The following is an 18425-nucleotide window of genomic DNA, read 5'->3' on the forward strand; positions in this document are numbered from 1 at the left end:
TCAAATCTGCATGAGATAGAAACCCCTAATAGCGTAAAGACCCCCTTTCAAACGTATATTATTGCACTAATTAATATAATAACAATTCATCTACAATATTGTGGGAGATCCTACACTGGTTGGAGGCCAAGTTGGGAAGCAATCTAGACTTTGAGAACGTAGCTCAACTCAAGCTTTGTGTGTTATAGCGAAAGTCGCAAGTAATTGGAAATATAAGCTCTGTCTGTAGACTCTCAATCACTGGAACTTATATAAAAGCTTTTCAAGTCAAACAATCTAAAGTTACATGGTATAAAACGGTGTCCTTAATAAAAGATCTTGACCCTCAATTGTTCAGACTCTAATAAAGCATCTATTAGAGTCTCGTAAACATGTCAAATGGTACATAATTTATTTTTTTTATGTAGCCCCAATCCTTATATAATTTTACCATTTTGATGATAAATAAAAGGTTTATTCTAATGCAGGTTTTAATGCTGATGAACAGCAAATAATGCAAAAGCTAATAAGTAGCCTCTTTATAGCAACTTGATTTTTTTTACAAAATTGTTCGTAGTTTTGGAAGAAATTTGTACTTAATAGTTTTGTTGAAAACACAACATCGACAATATGCTAAATTTGAAGTATTTATAAATCGTTAATAAAAATCACATGAAGGAATGAAAAAATACAGTGCTATTTTACTGAACTATTCCAGTAGTGCGGCCGAGTGTTCTATGTTTTATTTTAAACAAAAATTATGTGCATATTCATATGATTCTTTACAATAATTGATCGAAACATAAACGTAACAAAGATAAATATAATCTCAGATACACTTCTTATACAGATACACTTCTTATACAGATACACTAGTTGATGTAGCAGGCTAAGCATGATTTCGACCGGGCTTATTTTGCCAAAAAACTAAAAGGCACAGAGCAAGAATACAGAAAATATACTTTCTTTTGGTTAAGCATTAGCTAAAAGCACGATATGTATATTTTTTTATCTAACACTGCTGCTAATGATTATTTAAGATGTACAACTCTTCTTTTTATGTATTTTTATGTATTTTTTTATTTTTCTGTTTGATGTATTTTTATTTTATCTAGTCAAGAAGCAGGTATACATTTTAATTCACTAAATAGTGTGGTAAAACAATATTCTTCACAGCAGAATAACAATTCCAATTGCTGTCCCTACAGTAACAGTTTAGTTGGTCATGATATTCGTATCTGATGGGGGACTGCCTCCTTCAACGACGCAATAGGTGGCATAAATTTGCCGGTCAGCAAAATGTGTTATTTACTCCTAGTTCCTGTAAATAACCTACTTTAAGGGCAAATACGATTAGAGGAATTTTGCTACTTGAGGGCTGAAACTAATCTTTCGTACTGCGTTGTGGTGGGGAAAGTTCTTTAGAGTGTAAAACACATTCAAAGTAAAGAGGTAAACTCTTAAGGTAAACGTTACGAAAAAAGATAAGTATTCTTTTTTTCACAAATTTTTCGAACTCATCGTTTTAATATAACCGATCATTACAATAACATTTAACACTTTAAAATGGTCTTAACTTAAAATTAAAGAGGCCTGATAGACAAACACGTATTTTCGACATGTTGCAATGTTATTTATTCTTGCTACTATATATAAACAGTAATAAATAAATTTGAAAAACAATTCACAAGGCTTAAAATGCATATATTTTATTTAAATGCAAACGTTATACAAACTCGCAGTACGAAGATTTATTGTTTGACAGATGCACAGAGAACATTACCAGGTTAAGTGTCCACAGTATTGCCAACATTAAACTATGTCAGTCTAGGTTATTATGCCATCAAGTCACAGATTATAGGACGTACTCTATGGTAGGAATGTATTAAACATTTCCAAAACCACTTGACACACTACTCCAACTGAAATAATCATCTGACCTTAGAGACTAACTTTCGCTCCTTCTGTTTATCACGCAAGCTTTTAAAGTTGACGACAGTGAGTTTACAAAAAACTATCTATGGAAACATTTTCCCTGTTACATCATCAAATAGAAATTCGTAAATTGAAGGTCATCGTTCAACTAATAATTACCACACAAGCAAAATAATATTTGGTTTATTGTTCATTGTGAAATAGTTAATTATCTTTGAATGCGGATATTCTTATGTGGTTTGTCTATTCTTGATCAATATACTAACCAAAAAATAAAATTATAATAAAGGTGAATATTTTACTGTCTGTGATCTAATACGTTACTATTCATTAAAAAGACAAAACCAATTAATTGTAGTATCTGAGTCTAAGTGGGCTGTTTCACAAAGCTCATTTAAAATGTTCAAGGTCGAGAAACTATTACACTCAAAAAGAGAATGATTTTACTAGACAATGATATCTTTAAACGGTTGACCCTTAATGTATGGTTACAGCTATATAAAATTACAGTATTGTATGCTACTTTTAAACAGTAAATTTATTACTAAAAAATACATACATTCACCCAACAAACTGTAGTTTATATTACAAATGTAAAACAATTTAATAAAAACAATAGGTGTTATTTTTGTCACTATCTAATTCAACACAACTTAGCAATAGTTTTACGGCATTTTATGATATGAAATCCCCATTTTCAGGTATGGTGGGATCCAGAACTACAGAGCGCTAATATTTATTATGTGTTAGAAGTTAAGAAAATTAGTACACAAATTGGAACTTCCCAGCTCAATCCTTTTCTTATCCTCATCTTGTTTACCTCTACACCTCTAACAACATATAGAACACATCAGGTTCAAGGTCTTGAAACACCATAACACTTTCTTACAACTATAAACTTTAAACAAGTACATACACACAAGTATATACGAGTAAGAAAACATATTTTGGTAACTGACACCATTTAGAGTTAAGAAAATCAATCTTTGTGTTTGGTTTAAAAACACACTGCAAATTTACATGTTAGCTTTGAACAATAGTGTTAGGGACACTGACCACTAATACATTGAATTACAATACATTATCAATCAACAAAGAAAGAAATTTTTTTCATAGAAAATTTCAATAAAAATAACCAGTAATGATCACCAGTTGGAGCAACTTGGGTTGTTGCCAAAATTTAATTGTAGATTCAATTAGAGTAGAACATCTTTAATCCGAACTAATTGTGACTGGGGGTAGTTCGGACTATTGAATAGTTCGGATATAACAATAGCTAAAACGTGATTAAAATGGATCGTAATTGTTACCGGAAAAGTGAAAAGTACTTTATAAAGTAAACTACAGTGTTTATGTAATACAGTAGAAAACATAGTGAATAAAAAGTACTGTACATTACAATAGAAACAATGACGTTGTGTATATCAATAAATACAGTATACAATTAAGAACTTCTGCACTGTGTACAGAGTATAGAAATGAGGCATTAGGATTATTGGACGTACGTAACGGAGGTCCAGATTAAAGAGGTTCTACTGTACATGGGATGGTCCTTAATCAGGGCAAGATATAAAGCAAAGGAATAAATGTTCATTTACTCTCATTAACCTGTGTCAATGTCCAACTAGAACTAGTTGATTCAACTTGTTGAAGTTTAACAACTACAATAACACCGTTGTCTTTAACAAATCCGTTATCTTCATTGAGTAGAGCATCCCACTTATAAAATTGTCTATACCCTTGGTTAAACTCTGTTAAGCTAAACACATAAGTAAGCTTACGGGTTACGTCAGATTTTCCACACTGATTTATGAGACTTATTTCACCATCAACATTACAGTTAAATTGTTCAGTTTTGCCATTACAATAAACAAATACTTGCAAATAGTCATTCTGTTCAACCTCACGTCTACCAACACTGAGGCACCAAAAATGCCCAGCCCAGGGATGAGTTTGGGACCATGCTTGATTCCTTGCCTCAATAAAGTTTGCCAAACTGATAGAGAAGTGGAAATGTGCAAAATGAGGTTTGTAAGGATACTGGGGATGTTCTATAAGACAACTTTTTATACATTGGGATGCAGGAATTTTGTCGTAGCGATTTCTTCTAATTTGACTCAAGTACTTAAAGCCATGGAGTTTACCTGATACTAACGAACTGCAGATAGCATTTATTTCTTCTTTGTTAAGAATTTCTGTAGAAACAACCCCATTCCAGAATTCATTGTTTTTCATTGTCAAAAAACGAATGTATTTTAAAAGGTCAAAAATGTATTGACGAAGAACGTTTCCTTCCACTGAATTTGTTTTCGATTTGGCCCATTTCAAAACTGCATTCCAAAGTTCAATTTCTTCGACTGGAATATGGTTCAATTGTAGTATCCACTTTATTCCACTGTTGTTCACCTTCAAAAATCTAGCATCACTTACTAATCTTTCTAGATTATAGATCACAATTGAAGTCATTTTGCTCTCGAGACTTGGTGTTACATGACAGACTGGGTGGGAAATAGCAATTAATATGTTATCAAGTGAAAGTGTTTCTACCATATCTTTAATCAGTTCATACTTTAAATCATCTACCAAGTACTTTTCATAAACATAGAGAAGTTTTGCCTTATCCTCAAAAGTGAGCTTAGGTATTAATAGATGACTTGCTCCATAGATACATTTTAAAAAGTTTCTGAATGTTTCTGGTTCCACATCAGTCACTCGGACATCTCCTTTTTCAGCCATTTCACCATCGCCTAGCATGGATCTTAAAGGTGTACTACAACCCTTTAAAATCTCTCTAATAGCTCCAATCCTCTCCTTTGGGCCACTATCAAAGCCAAGGACAAAGAAACAGTCATGTTTTGCTTCTGTAAGCCAGTATTTTACACGACTTAGTAATTGTGAATCGTACATCTTTTAATGTGGTCTTAAACAATTCGGAAAATTTATTTAAACATAATTTGCTATTATTTATGTTTTTTTTTTGTACTCTACATCACTAATTATTTTTGCTTAAAGGCTTGTGACATAAAGTCTTACAGAAGTTGACGTACTGATGCTGATTGGCAACGCCTCCTGACTTCTTTTTGTCCCAATGATGCTGTCTTGGTTATTTTGTTTTACATTTATATCTGTAACAAAAACACAAAAATTAAACCATCGGTGATTAACATAGATTTGTGTTAGTCACTTTTGCCATGCATGCATTTTTGTATAGTCTGGATTATTTTTTGCGTGTCTATATACTTAAAAAAAACATGGGCGAAAGACTAGCTCCAACTCTAGTCCAACCACGGCCTTCGAAGTGGCAATGTCACAAGTAGTGTTGTTACAGCTGTTTTGTTCAGAGGCAACCGAGCTAATGGTATTTGATTATCTATACAGGGTGTTTTGTTTTTTTAAACTTGCATCTTTATTTATGTAAAACCGCAATAGAAAGAAATATGCAGTTTGCGGGAATCATTTATTGGCGTAGGGGGCCCAATTGTTTTGAATTCAACGTTACATTCACATTCCCCTCCTCTCCCATCTGCCCCCAACTTATTTTTTTTTAAATAGCAAGGTACCCCTTGTGACATATCAAATGAAAGAGCATGAAAAAAGAAAATGTTTGGTGAAAGAAAATAGAAAATTTGCTCATGCATTTGTGAGATAACCCCCCCCCTTTCCCCTTACCAATTACTTTTTTTTAATAGCAAGGTACCCCTTATGACATATCAAATGAAAGAGCATGGAAAAAGAAAATGTTTAGTTAAATTCATTTTTCATTTTATATGTCACAAGGGGTAGGTACCTTGCTATGATAAAGAAAAGTTATCGGCAGTGGAAGGGGGGGATTATCTCACAAATTCATCAGCCGATTTTCAATTTTGTTAACCAAACATTTTCTTTTATCACGCACTTTCATTTGATATGTCACAAGGGGTACCTTGCTATCAAAATAAAAAAGAGTTCCGGGGAGGGGGGGGGTCATGTATCTCACAAATTTATAAGCCAATTTTATAATTTTTTCACTAACCATTTTATTTTTTCATGCTCTTTCATTTGATATATCACAAGGGGTACCTTGCTATTGAAAAAAAAATTGTTGGGGGCAGAGGGGGAAAGGGGGGGAATGTGAATGTAACGTTGAATTCAAAACAGTTAGTCCCCAACGTCAATAGACAATCCCACAAACTGAATATTTCTATCTATTGCGGGTTTTAAATAAATAAAGATGCAAGTTAAAAAAAAAAAAAATACTCTGTATATATAATACGTGAAGCCCGTTTTGTTAACGCAACTCCTCCCTTATTTGTAGACCAATTTCAACGTTTAAGGTGTCAAAAGATTCGTCTTAATATATAATTTTGCAATAAGGTTTTATAATTATAAAATTCATACTCATAAGGGCGTGAGAACTTCTCAAAGGTCGGGGTTTTCCCATAAGAAATATATAGAACAAATTAAAAACAAAAAACAGCTGTTTAAAAAAAGAAACTGATAAGCTTTTTGGGAGTAAATATTAATGTTTGTAATGAAGGTTAAGACCAAGTTAAACAGTTAATCAGTTTTGTTGGAAGAACAGAAAATGAAGATCAAAGAAGAAATATTGAAAACGGGAGGATGATACAATTAATAATAGGGCATCTTATGCGTATGAGGAGGGTAGAAAAAGAGAGGCCTGGTCTAACAGATGCCCATCCAGATACATTATTATTTACTTTGGTGAGATGAATAATATTTTCTTCATTTTGTGTTGTTTATGTATAAATGAATAATATTTGCCAGCTCTGCTATGCAACTTACTTTGGAAGTGATAAAATATACGAAGCACATAGTGTTGTCACGGTGGTAAAGTAAACTTGCCTAATAGTCAGATGAAATGATTGCATACAAGAAATTTTTACTTCTGACACTGACAGATCCAGATATTTCAAAACATTTATTAGAAACTATAATGATGCCTTGACTGTGATAAGTTAAAGTAGTAAAGATTATACCAAATCTTGGTGGACCAAGATCTTTGGTGGATCTTGGTGGTTTTTATTGTTAACTTTTGTATTACTCACTCTACTTCAATTGAGAAAAACGCAAATGGATTGTTTACTTCTAGGTTATGTTTCCAGTTCCTCGGACAAACTTATACACGGTTTGTTGACTGAATTCACCAACACAATCCAGACATTTCAAGTCAAAAATAAGAAATTTCAAAAACTCATTTGCTATTGAAAGTTTTAGTGGCAATATTAAACCAAACATAAGTGAAGGAATTAGTGTTTATGTATTCAACGATTGAGTAGTTACGGTGAAGTTTATATTTATGATACAGGAGTGGCAAAAATATTATACGCTGTTCAAAAGTAGAAAATGAAAATTGCAATCCAAATCTTATAGCTACAAGAGTTATCCAACCTATTTCGACAAATGAATCTATACTTTCAAACACGGAACAACGTGAGAACGTTCTGATGCGAGGCACATACTGTGACTGACAGACAATACGTTAACCAACTTTCAATGGTGTTGCTGCCTTATCCCATTCAAAACAGTTTACGGCTGTCCGTAACCCAGAGTTTGTGGGTAAAAATTAAATGGTTGATACTAATCACCCCACTTTTCAGGATTCTCTACGGAGAAAATTCGTTTTATTAGGGGGATGTCTCAAATCAAAGAAATAAAATGACCAAACTTAAATTACTTAACACAGGTTATCAGTAAGGCGACAGTTTTCTTCAATTCTCAATGCAGGAAAAAGCTTTGTAGCATTATGTTAACTCGAATTGAAGCAGATCGTTCAGCATTCATAAGAAGTTAGTTATCAGTTAAAACTGAGAACAGAAATAATGTACGATGAACCTTGACGACACAAATACAGATATTTAAAATTAGTTTCAAACAAGTTTTTCAACAACTCTAAGATGTAACTAGAATTACTCGAATTTAAACATAACGTTTTCCTCGGCGTTATGTTTCATACTATGCGGCTCATTGAGCCACACGGGTTCTCTAGTTTTTTTAAGAATACGAAAGCTTTATTACTGGGCTAGTTTAACTAATAACTGTCATCTAAATGTTTATGTTATAAATTGTTTACATAAATATTGATCGTCTTTGTTTTACTAATTCACTTTTAAAATTTCTTTTCCTCCAGTAAGGGATCTGCGGTATCAGAAAATGTGTAATTTTAAACTATACATCTCAAACACATGCATAAAATCCAGTTTTGTAGTGAATGTTATCCGTGAAAGTATAAGTGTATGCTATAAAATTTTAACTCATGTTTGGGAAATAATTTTCAACAAACTATTGTTGAATTTTTTAAGTTATATGTGTGGTTTACGTCTTGATACTTATTTTCTTGATGTTTGAATGTGTGTATGTAGGCATATCAAAATGTTGGTAGTAATGAAATTAATTGTCAACCAGCGTAGTTGGTCTTAGGAAAACTGTCCAATAATCTGCAAGGTGTCAGTAGAAACTAAAATCAATTCATACCATACCATAACTATCCCAGTAGTACTGTATTGTTCAAAATCTTGGGCACTGAAAAAAAACGAAAAATCTTATTGTTGGGTTTTATAATAGAATGAAGAGAAAACTTTCAAGATAACAGAGGTTAAACATAGAGTTAAGAGAAATGTATAAACAGTAAACACCCAGATATAGAGGTCCTTTCCAAAATAAAAGGATCGGATGGGTGGACTGTGCATAGTGGAGAGAAGATACACCAACCTTTAAAAATGTATTCCAAGGAGTAACATAGGTCAACCACTTGGAAGACCAAGTAATGAATGGCATATCCAGACCGGGATCTACATTAGAAAGGCAGGGGATGGAAGAGAATGGTAAGCCAGAATCACCTAGCCAAGGTTTCAGTGGCCATGGAGGTAAGATAAAGTATCGATAGTATTCAATGGAAGGTATTCGTTGTGTGTAGCTATTGTACTAAAAAACGGTGTTTATGAATCAGCCGTCAATCTCACTTCAAGGCTTTTGAAATCAACACAATTGCTGTTTTGTTGTAAAATTATAGTATTTAAAATGCGTATCATATAGGCCTATGATCAGATGAAAAAAGTTGTTGTCACTTGACATTTCTTTTAAAAGATGATTTTCCCAATTCAAACTTCCAGGATTTGTCTTTTTGTTTCTTAACTAGCTTTTCTGAAATATATTAATTTTAATTGACTACTCGAATCCCATGCGCAGGACGGGCTAACAGCTTGTTTATTTTCAATTACTTGCATACCAGATTAATACAGTATTTTTTTAGATGTTGTACTTGGTCAATGCATGGTGTGCTCTTTGGACTTTTTGTTTGCAAATCAAGAGGAAATGCATCTTTGTTTTTGTAAGTTTTAGTGACTGGTTTGCTGAACTTATACTTTGTCTGACACACCTGTGGGCATAGCCATTATACACAATAACTAGTAAAAGAAAAGAGTATAAAATACTATTGTTATTACTCCATTTCATACTTTGCCTAAGAGGTCAATATATTGTATAGAATGCCTGCATTAATCAAAGCTATAATAATTTACCCTAAATAAATGGCATAGGCCTACAGTTGTGAATTTTATTTCAGTAAGGCCTGAAGGCCTGATGAGACATACATATACAAACTACAATGGAAAATAAAAGGAAAAATTTGAAAATTACCATGTTTAAGTGCTATTTTATCGCACACAAAATGTAAGACTACTAGTAATTAAATAATCAAAAGTTGAGTGCACAATAATTAGAAAACATAAAAATTAGTGTCACTGTTGCTGAGTGTTATTTTTACGTTATCTATGTTTTAAACAAATATTTATGAAATTTGGAACTAGAAATCATTATAACAATAAAAGCCAAGCATCAAATAACTATCATAATTATAATGTTGGTGTATCACACAAAATAACACAATCCATCTAACTTGTGTTTGTCAAAGACAAAGATACCAAGTATTCTAGCATCAAATCCTAAAAAGATATATGTAGTGTAGTATATACAATGCTGCTAATATAATGACTGCCTATACTTGGGGGGAAACATATTCAAATTGGTACAATTTCTGAATTGTGTAAAGCCAGTACAACTAACTGTTCATAAAACACGAACCGAATTTAATCTTTATCTATATACAGAACAATGTTATAAATTGGGATTGTAACTCTTGTTATAGATTTATTAATAATAATTAATAAACAAAATTATATAAAACGCTTTTTTAAACTCACTAAAAAGTAGGAAATAGTTTATACAAATGAGGAGAGAATATATACTTGTAAGATTTAAAACGAAAAATGTGGGGTGCATGCAATAGCTAATTTACGATTTTCTTCACCTGTTGAGTTATTAGCTATTTCGAACCTCAATAGATGTAAATTATAACATGATTTACTGTGTGAATTTGTTTGTTTCCTTTTGACAGCGACTCACTCATTATTAATTATCTATTGCATGCCTTCCACGTTCTTCGTTTTAAATCTTCAAGTATTTATTCTCTCCACATATTTATAAACTATTTTCTACTTTTTAGTGCGTTTAATAACGTATTATTTTTAAAAGTTTTTTTTATAAATTATTTTCTTCTTTTTAGTCTTTAATGTGTAAATATGTTAAATATATTTTATATGACCTGTTAGACATATTACATAGACATACATACACAAAACCATTTATCTGTAATAACATTTTTTTTATTTAATTATTAAATCCTAATCCAAAATCAGTTCAAAATTGTAAACGAAAAGCTACTATTCTTATAATCATAAAACGTTAGAATCCCTCGGGAGCAGAACCTAAAAAACACTCTTTGAACATTCTTTCAAATTAAAATATTTACAGCTGACTTCAATTGATATATTTGACTACTTACATTCTTTAAAAATGTAAATATTGAAACTTGTAAAACCCATGGGGCATAGCCCAAGGGAAATATGCGAATAAAAGGGTATAATATTGCATTGTCATTAATTTGAGAGCTGTTTTTCAAATTTAAAGTCTGTAACTCATCGGGAAGTTAGTTTAAAATTGATTGCAAAATTTGTAGGCGACAAGAACGCGAGCTAATATATTTTTTATTTTTATACAGGTCAACGAATATAATAATAAATTCTTAGTTGGAGTAAAAATATTAGACAAACTAATTGTGTTCATAAACTTTAAAATATCACTTGAAATATTTTAAAACATAACTAACTGTCAAAAAGCCACAAAGATTGGTCAACCTACTTTTATAGTCACTTGCAATAATTTGCTAGAGAAATGCCACTTAAATACAGTACTTTGACTCTGATGTTATCTTTTAAGTATGGACAACATTTACTTTTTGAAACACAATTAACACAAAACATTAACAGTTACACACAACACACAGTTACACAGTATTTATGGAAGCTTACCAAAACATAACGGTTACCACTTGAACATTTATACATCTTCTGATTGCCAATACTTAGAACCAATGAAGTTAGTGTTAGTTTCCGAATTAATAATAGATAAGAAAAAAGATAATATTATCAGGTAAGACTTCTTTAACTTTGATACAGTATCTGAGTCTAAGTGGGCTGTTTGTCAAAGATTAAAATTATCAAGGTTAAAACACTCAAAAAGATACACTCAAAAAGAGAATGATTTTACTAGACAATGATCTCTTCAAACGATTTACCTTTAGAGCATAGTTTGAACTGTAACCATATTAAATTATTGTAAAATTGTATTGTATGCTACTTAGCTTTTTGAACGGTACAATTTATTATTAAAAACATACATATACTCAACCAACAAACTGTTTATATAACAAATGTAAAACAATTTAATAAAAACAAAAGGTGTTATTTTTGACAGTATCTAACTAAACACAACTTAGCTAGAGTTTTGCGATATTTTATGATATGGAATCCCCATTTTCAGGTATGGTTTGATCCAGAACTACAGAAAAATAGCTAATCTTGATTATGCGTTAGAAGTTACGTTAAGTACACAAATTAGTACTTCCCAGCACCATCCTTTTTTTCCTCATCTTGTTTTTCTCTACACCTCTTGTTCAGTCAAGTGTCTTTGTTTTTTGTATTAATTTTATATGTCTTTGTTTTTAACAGTCCATCTGTAATTTCCATCACATTACCATATGTCAATTTTCATTGTTGCATTCATTCATCGCGAATCACCTCTCATAAGAACACGTACTCATTATTTCTCTCATAAATTAAACCTCTTTTACCAAAACCCTCGACCTTTTACCCTTTATTATAATAACACCGCACATTTTTGGTCCTTTCGAGCCGCGGATTTTTGGTCCTATCGAACCGCGGATTATATCTACGAAAATTAGTGCGACTTTTCTCAAGTTTATTTTCAATGTCTCGGTTAAACGTATTTCATCCATCGTGAAGCCACCAAGGACAATACCGCATCGCCATTTTGAACTTTTCATCTACGTCACGATACAGTCCACACTCCTCTCATTCCAAGTGTTCAATATCGTCATCGTTCTGCTAGTACCGCTCCGCATTCATCACTTCGACATTTCGTCTACAACTTCAGCTTCAAACGTCATGTCAAAAGTAAGGTTATGTTTGTAATTCTTCGAAGACAATGAAGACAACTCATCGCATCTCATCGTAAGTTCTAACAATAAATCAATACCTACAAGAAAATAATAAAGAAACCATGATTTTATTCCTCAGTCGTCCTTATCCTCAAATTACTCCATCCATTTACAATAACTAGACTACTTACTTAAGTTAACTCATTGAACGATCTAGGCCTAACTTGCAAAATGAGATTTTCCACATTTTCCAATAGATGCAAATATCAATCAAATAAATTAAATACGATCAGTGAGTATATTCAATCTTGTCCACCAGAAATAACAGAAGCTCAAACTGCTAAACTTAAACTTTATTTGCACGAAGCTAAAACAATTTCTCCCAATTTTGAATCGAACCTAAATAAGCTTCTTGATGTTGATGACGACACTAACGTTTTTTCTGACAGTAAAGAAGCTATTTTAAAGCTCCAGAACGACATATCAGAACTCTCAATTAACATTCAAACCGAAATTTCCCTTCTAATTCAGAACTTTAATGATGAACACTTGTCAAATAACTCTGTAACTTCAAACCCAACTTCTAGGCCTACCACTAGCATAGTAAAATTGCCCAAGCTAGAACTGAAGTCCTTCAATGGTGACACTAAAACATGGATATCCTACATTAACCTTTTTGATACTACTATCCACAACAACAGTAGCTTAATAAGCTACTGTAACCATATTGATTATGTTTTTCAACAAGGGATAATATCCCTTGTTGAAAAACACCAGTACTTGATAAGTTCACTTGAAGGCGAAGCCTTACACTTAATCAAATCCCTACCGATCTCGTCTGGCAACTATACAGTAGCCTATAATGCTTTACGGGAAAGATACCACTCGAAGCGTAGGCTAATCTCTGTCCACCTCAGTAAAATTGTCGATTTGCCCAATATTACTGACAAATCTATCAAAAACCTCAGATCATTTTTAAATGAGTTTAATGAAAATGAACAGGCTCTTAGTGTTCTTGACTATAATGTCATGGAAGACAACTACCTACTAAGTATGTTGATCTTACGAAAAATGAATTCCAACCTCTGTCTAGTTTTCGAATCAAAACGCATAAATTCTTCTGATTTTCCTCAAGCAAGTGAAATAATCAAATTTCTTAAAAACTTTTGTAACAACAGTGAAGATGCCTCTCTCTGTCACGCTCCACAAGTAGCTCCTCTCCAAATATCCAACCCTCACCATGATCCACGTCAAATTGATGAATCAATTCAGTTTCAACATCCTCCTATGGCTTTGATATGTACTTTAAATGATTTGAAATGTTTTTGCTGCCATAAAAATCACAAAATCTACAGTTGCCCTGTCTTTAATAGTAAAACCCCTCAAGAAATGCTTAAAGTTGTACGCGAGTTAAAACGCTGCACAAATTGTCTTGGTAATCACTTTGTTAAACGCTGCAAGTCTACTAATATTTGTAAGACCTGTTTGAAACTTCATCACACACTCCTACACTTTTTGAAGCCTACTAAGCCTATGGCTGATAACAGAAATCACTCCAACCAAGAACAAAAAGAAGCTATAGAAAACTCCAAACCTTCGAAACTGACAGCTACTCCTGACCATTTTCTTATCAGATCTTCTCTGACAACTGTTCCTGACCCAACAAAGATCTCACCTCTTATTGATAATTTACCTCAAGACATCACCCAAAGCCTATGCTGCCGTTGGAGTCAAGAATATTTTAAGACCCCTCATCAGCGTTGTTTCAAGTGGAGCCTCAAGAAAGAAAACCTCAATGTAGACCCTGTTTGCTAAAACACACCAGCTCCTCCTAGCTACAAACCAGCTGGATCCTCATTCAAGAACATCATTCAAAGTGTCTTCATACCATTAAGCTGCATTCTTTAAATATTTTTTCAATCCACTCTGGTCAATTCTCATAACATTTTTATATTTTTTCAATTTCTCTTTTGTTGAACCTTGTTGGTTCAAAGGGGGCGGTATGTTCAGTCAAGTGTCTTTGTTTTTTGTATTAATTTTATATGTCTTTGTTTTTAACAGTCCATCTGTAATTTCCATCACATTACCATATGTCAATTTTCATTGTTGCATTCATTCATCGCGAATCACCTCCCATAAGAACACGTACTCATTATTTCTCCCATAAATTAAACCTCTTTTACCAAAACCCTCGACCTTTTACTCTTTATTATAATAACACCGCACACCTCTTACAACATATATTTGTCACATTTGAAACACCATGAATTTGTCTTACAACAATACACTTTAAACAAGTACCTAGACACACAAGTACATTAACAAAATTCATTTTGGTTTAGCCTACTAACTAAATTTAGAGTTGAAAAAATCATTCTTTGTGTTTAGTTTTAAAACAAATTGCATTGGCCTTCATTCGTGTTAGTGTTAAACACTACTGTAAAGGACATTGAACACCAATACATTAAATTACAATATAGTATGTTGTACTGGGTCAATCAACAATGAAAGAAAATGTTGTCATAATAGAATATATATAATTTTGAAAAAGGTCGATATTTTTCTTAACAAATACAAGACAGTTTAAGATATAGATGGACGGAAAAGAAAGAATTTTATAGTTAGAAAAAAGTGTTTTACAGGAAAATTTACGACGCTTCTTAAATACTGTTCTGATGGCCTTCTTTGTAGTTTAAAAACTATTTTAGAATTTATACACTCATGTCCCCAAACTGCAACTGCATGTGAAATAAAAGGAAAACCCAATCCATAGTAAGCCAACACTAGAACTTTGGAGTCTAGAAGTTTTTTTTGCAGCAATGTAATATTGAGGTGATCTGACCATCCTGAGGTCGTGCACGCATGCTGCTGACTACGACAATGAGGTGTAATCAGCAAACAAACATACCCGACCGTCAGACTCAGGCACACAACTTGGCAGTTTATTAATAAAATGGATGAAAAGACCGGACCAAGCACCAAACCCTCGGTTCAAAAATATTTTTAACGACACAATCGATCAAAATTCAAATTAACTATACATTTTTTATCCTTTTCAATTGAAAACAGTTATCAACTCTTATTGCAGATTTTTGTTTTAGGAAGAGCCAACATTTTGATGAAGGACCAAGGATTTTCTAAACTCTGACCTTAACTTACTTTTGAGCCAGGTCCAAACTGACTCAGTTCCATCACACTCACATCACAAGGAAAGTTTTTTTATTCGTTCACATACACGTGCTCAGTTCACAGTAAATTGTTTGAAATGTTATAGGCACTTTAAATCCGTATATGATGACCTTTTGGTCCTGACCAAATTAGCATATTGAAAAATGACATTTTTCATAAGAACTCAACAGAGAAATTTAAATTTAAGAAGCCCTTAAAAATTCTAATTTAGCTGCCTAGTATAAATTTCTCAATTGACAAAAGAATACTCTAGCAGTATAAGCTCAAACTTGTAAAACAAATATAGAAGTCTAAGTAAAATAATTAACTACTATGCAAGCCATTTTCCTGCTGCTACAAGTGTTAGTTGTCTTTCCACGACGATAAAATAAGTATGCTTTATTTTCTAAAAGGGTAAAGGAAACGCAAATTTACAGCATGAAGCCCAATCGCAAACCGTCTCTAGCGATAAATCTCACTAGAACACGGCCAAGAAACAGGGCTATCTCACGCTACCAGACTCTGCAAATCTATGAGCTGTAGACACCAATATATCGCATGTGTTCTGAAAAAGCTTGGTACTTTATACACCCTTTGGGTTCGCGAGAAATTGACAATAAATATTAACAGACTAATAGTAGTACTTGGTAAGTACATAAGGAATTAACTGTATTAAGAAATATAATAAACTTAAGTTAAAAGACGATCCTGTAAAAGATGGGCCTTCATTTATAACCTTCTCGATGTCATCTTTATAAATAAATTAAATAAAAATAATAATTTTTAATTTCCAACCTTTAGAGATAATTAATTACTATTTTTAATGAAGTATTTGTGCTTACACCAGCGTTGTTTGTAATTTGCACTCATCAATCGAAGATTCAAAGGTAAGAATAAGTGAAATATAATACAGTATATGCATGAATACATTTATGTAAGCAAAGAAATACTTCATCAAAAGTGTAAAGGTAAACTTAACCTAGAAACTACAAAAATATGATTCTTACTCCGAGAATAGCCTAAATATGATTTACGAAACCATGAACGAATTAGTAATCTAATATGACAAAATGAATTGTCTATATTGGTTAAACAAAGAAGCTATTTTTTAGCCCCACACACGTCTCGACCTCAGTAACTGTCTGGCCTGTGAAACAATTTAGAAGTTAAAACCCTGTACACGTTTTAGTTAACCTCGACGACGTTTGGGACTGATAAAATGTTCTAGTTACAATCCTTAGTGATTACCTGGGGTGACTTGTGGAAAATTTAAAAACATATTAATCTATTTAGTGTACATAATAATGCTCGGTTTAATTTTAAATGCTTGCTGCCGAGAAACATGTTTAGTGTTGCCTACTATAAATTGAAATCGCCTTTATGGAAAGTAAAAAAAAAAAAATAGTGACGCTAGATCCCTGTTAGAATATGATTTTGTCTCTTAAAAGTAAATTATTAGTAGAACTAAGCGTTGTCAGACAAAGCTAAATATAGAAAGGTTACCGTTGAAAGGTTCAATTTGGCTGTAATGGTGAAAGCTTGTACATTGATAGCTTTAAGGCAGCCACTGCTAGTGGCACTTACTTGAAATGCTTGACCTAAACAGCTATAGCGTCTCAATAGGAATATTACTGTATTTTTTATTTAAAAATTAATGAGGATAAGATTGTTTTTTGTAGTATATTAGTGAAAATGGAAGCAATTCTAATTATTATTTAGGGTAAACATATTTTTATGTCGGTGCATGCGTGTGGCTTAAGCCACATCACCAACCAAAGATTTTTATTAATTGAGATTAAAAATATTAAACAAGGATGTCAACATAAAATCTAATCTGTATGAGAAAGAAACCCCTAATAGCGTAAAACCCCCTTTCAAACGTATATTATTGCACTAATTATAATAACAATTCATCAGCAATATTGTGGGAGATCCTACACTGATTGGAGGCCAAGTTGGGAAGCAATCTAGACTTTGAGAACGTAGCTCAAGTCAAGCTTTGTGTGTTACAGCGAAAGTCGCAAGTAATTGGAAATATAAGCTCTGCCAGTAGACTCCCAATCACTGGAACTTATATAAAAGCTTTTCAAGTCAAACAATCTAAGGTTACATGGTATAAAACGGTGTCCTTAATAAAAGCTCTTGACTCTCAATTGTTCAGACTCTAATAAAGCATCTATTAGAGTCTTGTAAACATGTCAAATGGTACATAACTAATTTTTTTTATGTAGCCCCAATCCTTATATAATTTTACCAATTTGATGATGAATAAAAGGTTTATTCTAATGCAGGTTTTAATGCTGATGAAGATGAACAGCAAATGATGCAAAAGCTAATAAGTAGCCTCTTTATAGCAAATTGAATTTTTTTTTTCAAATTGTTTATAGTTTTGGAAGAAATTTGTACTTAATAGTTTTGTTGAAAACACAACATCGACAATATGCTAAATTTGAAGTATTTATAAATCGTAAATAATAATCACATGAAGGAATGAAAAAATACAGTGCTATTTTACTGAACTATTCCAGTAGTGCGGCCGAGTGTTCTATGTTTTATTTTAAACAAAAATTATGTGCATATTCATATGATTCTTTACAATATTTGATCGAAACATAAACGTAACAAAGATAAATATAATCTCAGATACACTTCTTATACAGATACACAAGTTGATGTAGCAGGCTAAGCATGATTTCGACCGGGCTTATTTTGCCAAAAAACTTAAAGGTACAGAGCAAGACTACAGAAAATATACTTTCTTTTTTCATTAGCTAAAAGCACGATATGTATATTTTTTTATCTAACACTGCTGCTAATGATTATTTTAGAT

At 32.4% G+C, this 18425-nt stretch overlaps 1 protein-coding gene across 4 annotated transcripts; it reads right to left on the reverse strand.

Moving 5' to 3' along the window:
- Window positions 1–1107: 1107 nt before the first annotated feature.
- Window positions 1108–11357, reverse strand: LOC128993368 (uncharacterized). Of its 4 annotated transcripts, none has more exons than XM_054417226.1 (3): window positions 11280–11357; window positions 8391–8433; window positions 1108–5039 (listed from the first exon to the last, which is right to left on the reverse strand). In XM_054417226.1, exon 3 carries the CDS (start codon window positions 4819–4821, stop codon window positions 3505–3507), a length of 1317 nt encoding a protein of 438 aa, XP_054273201.1. In that variant the 5' UTR covers window positions 4822–5039; window positions 8391–8433; window positions 11280–11357; the 3' UTR covers window positions 1108–3504. The 4 variants fall into 4 exon arrangements, with proteins under 4 accessions (XP_054273201.1, XP_054273204.1, XP_054273202.1 ...); XM_054417229.1 differs by lacking the exon at window positions 11280–11357 and adding an exon at window positions 11110–11186; XM_054417227.1 differs by lacking the exon at window positions 8391–8433 and having other exon boundaries at window positions 11280–11344.
- Between the last annotated feature and the right edge of the window lie 7068 nt (window positions 11358–18425).

This window comes from Macrosteles quadrilineatus, unplaced genomic scaffold, assembly GCF_028750875.1.
Source record: "Macrosteles quadrilineatus isolate MER2022 unplaced genomic scaffold, UCM_ALF_1.0 Scaffold_4__1_contigs__length_99947679, whole genome shotgun sequence".
In the NCBI taxonomy this organism is placed as follows: Eukaryota; Metazoa; Arthropoda; class Insecta; order Hemiptera; family Cicadellidae; genus Macrosteles; species Macrosteles quadrilineatus.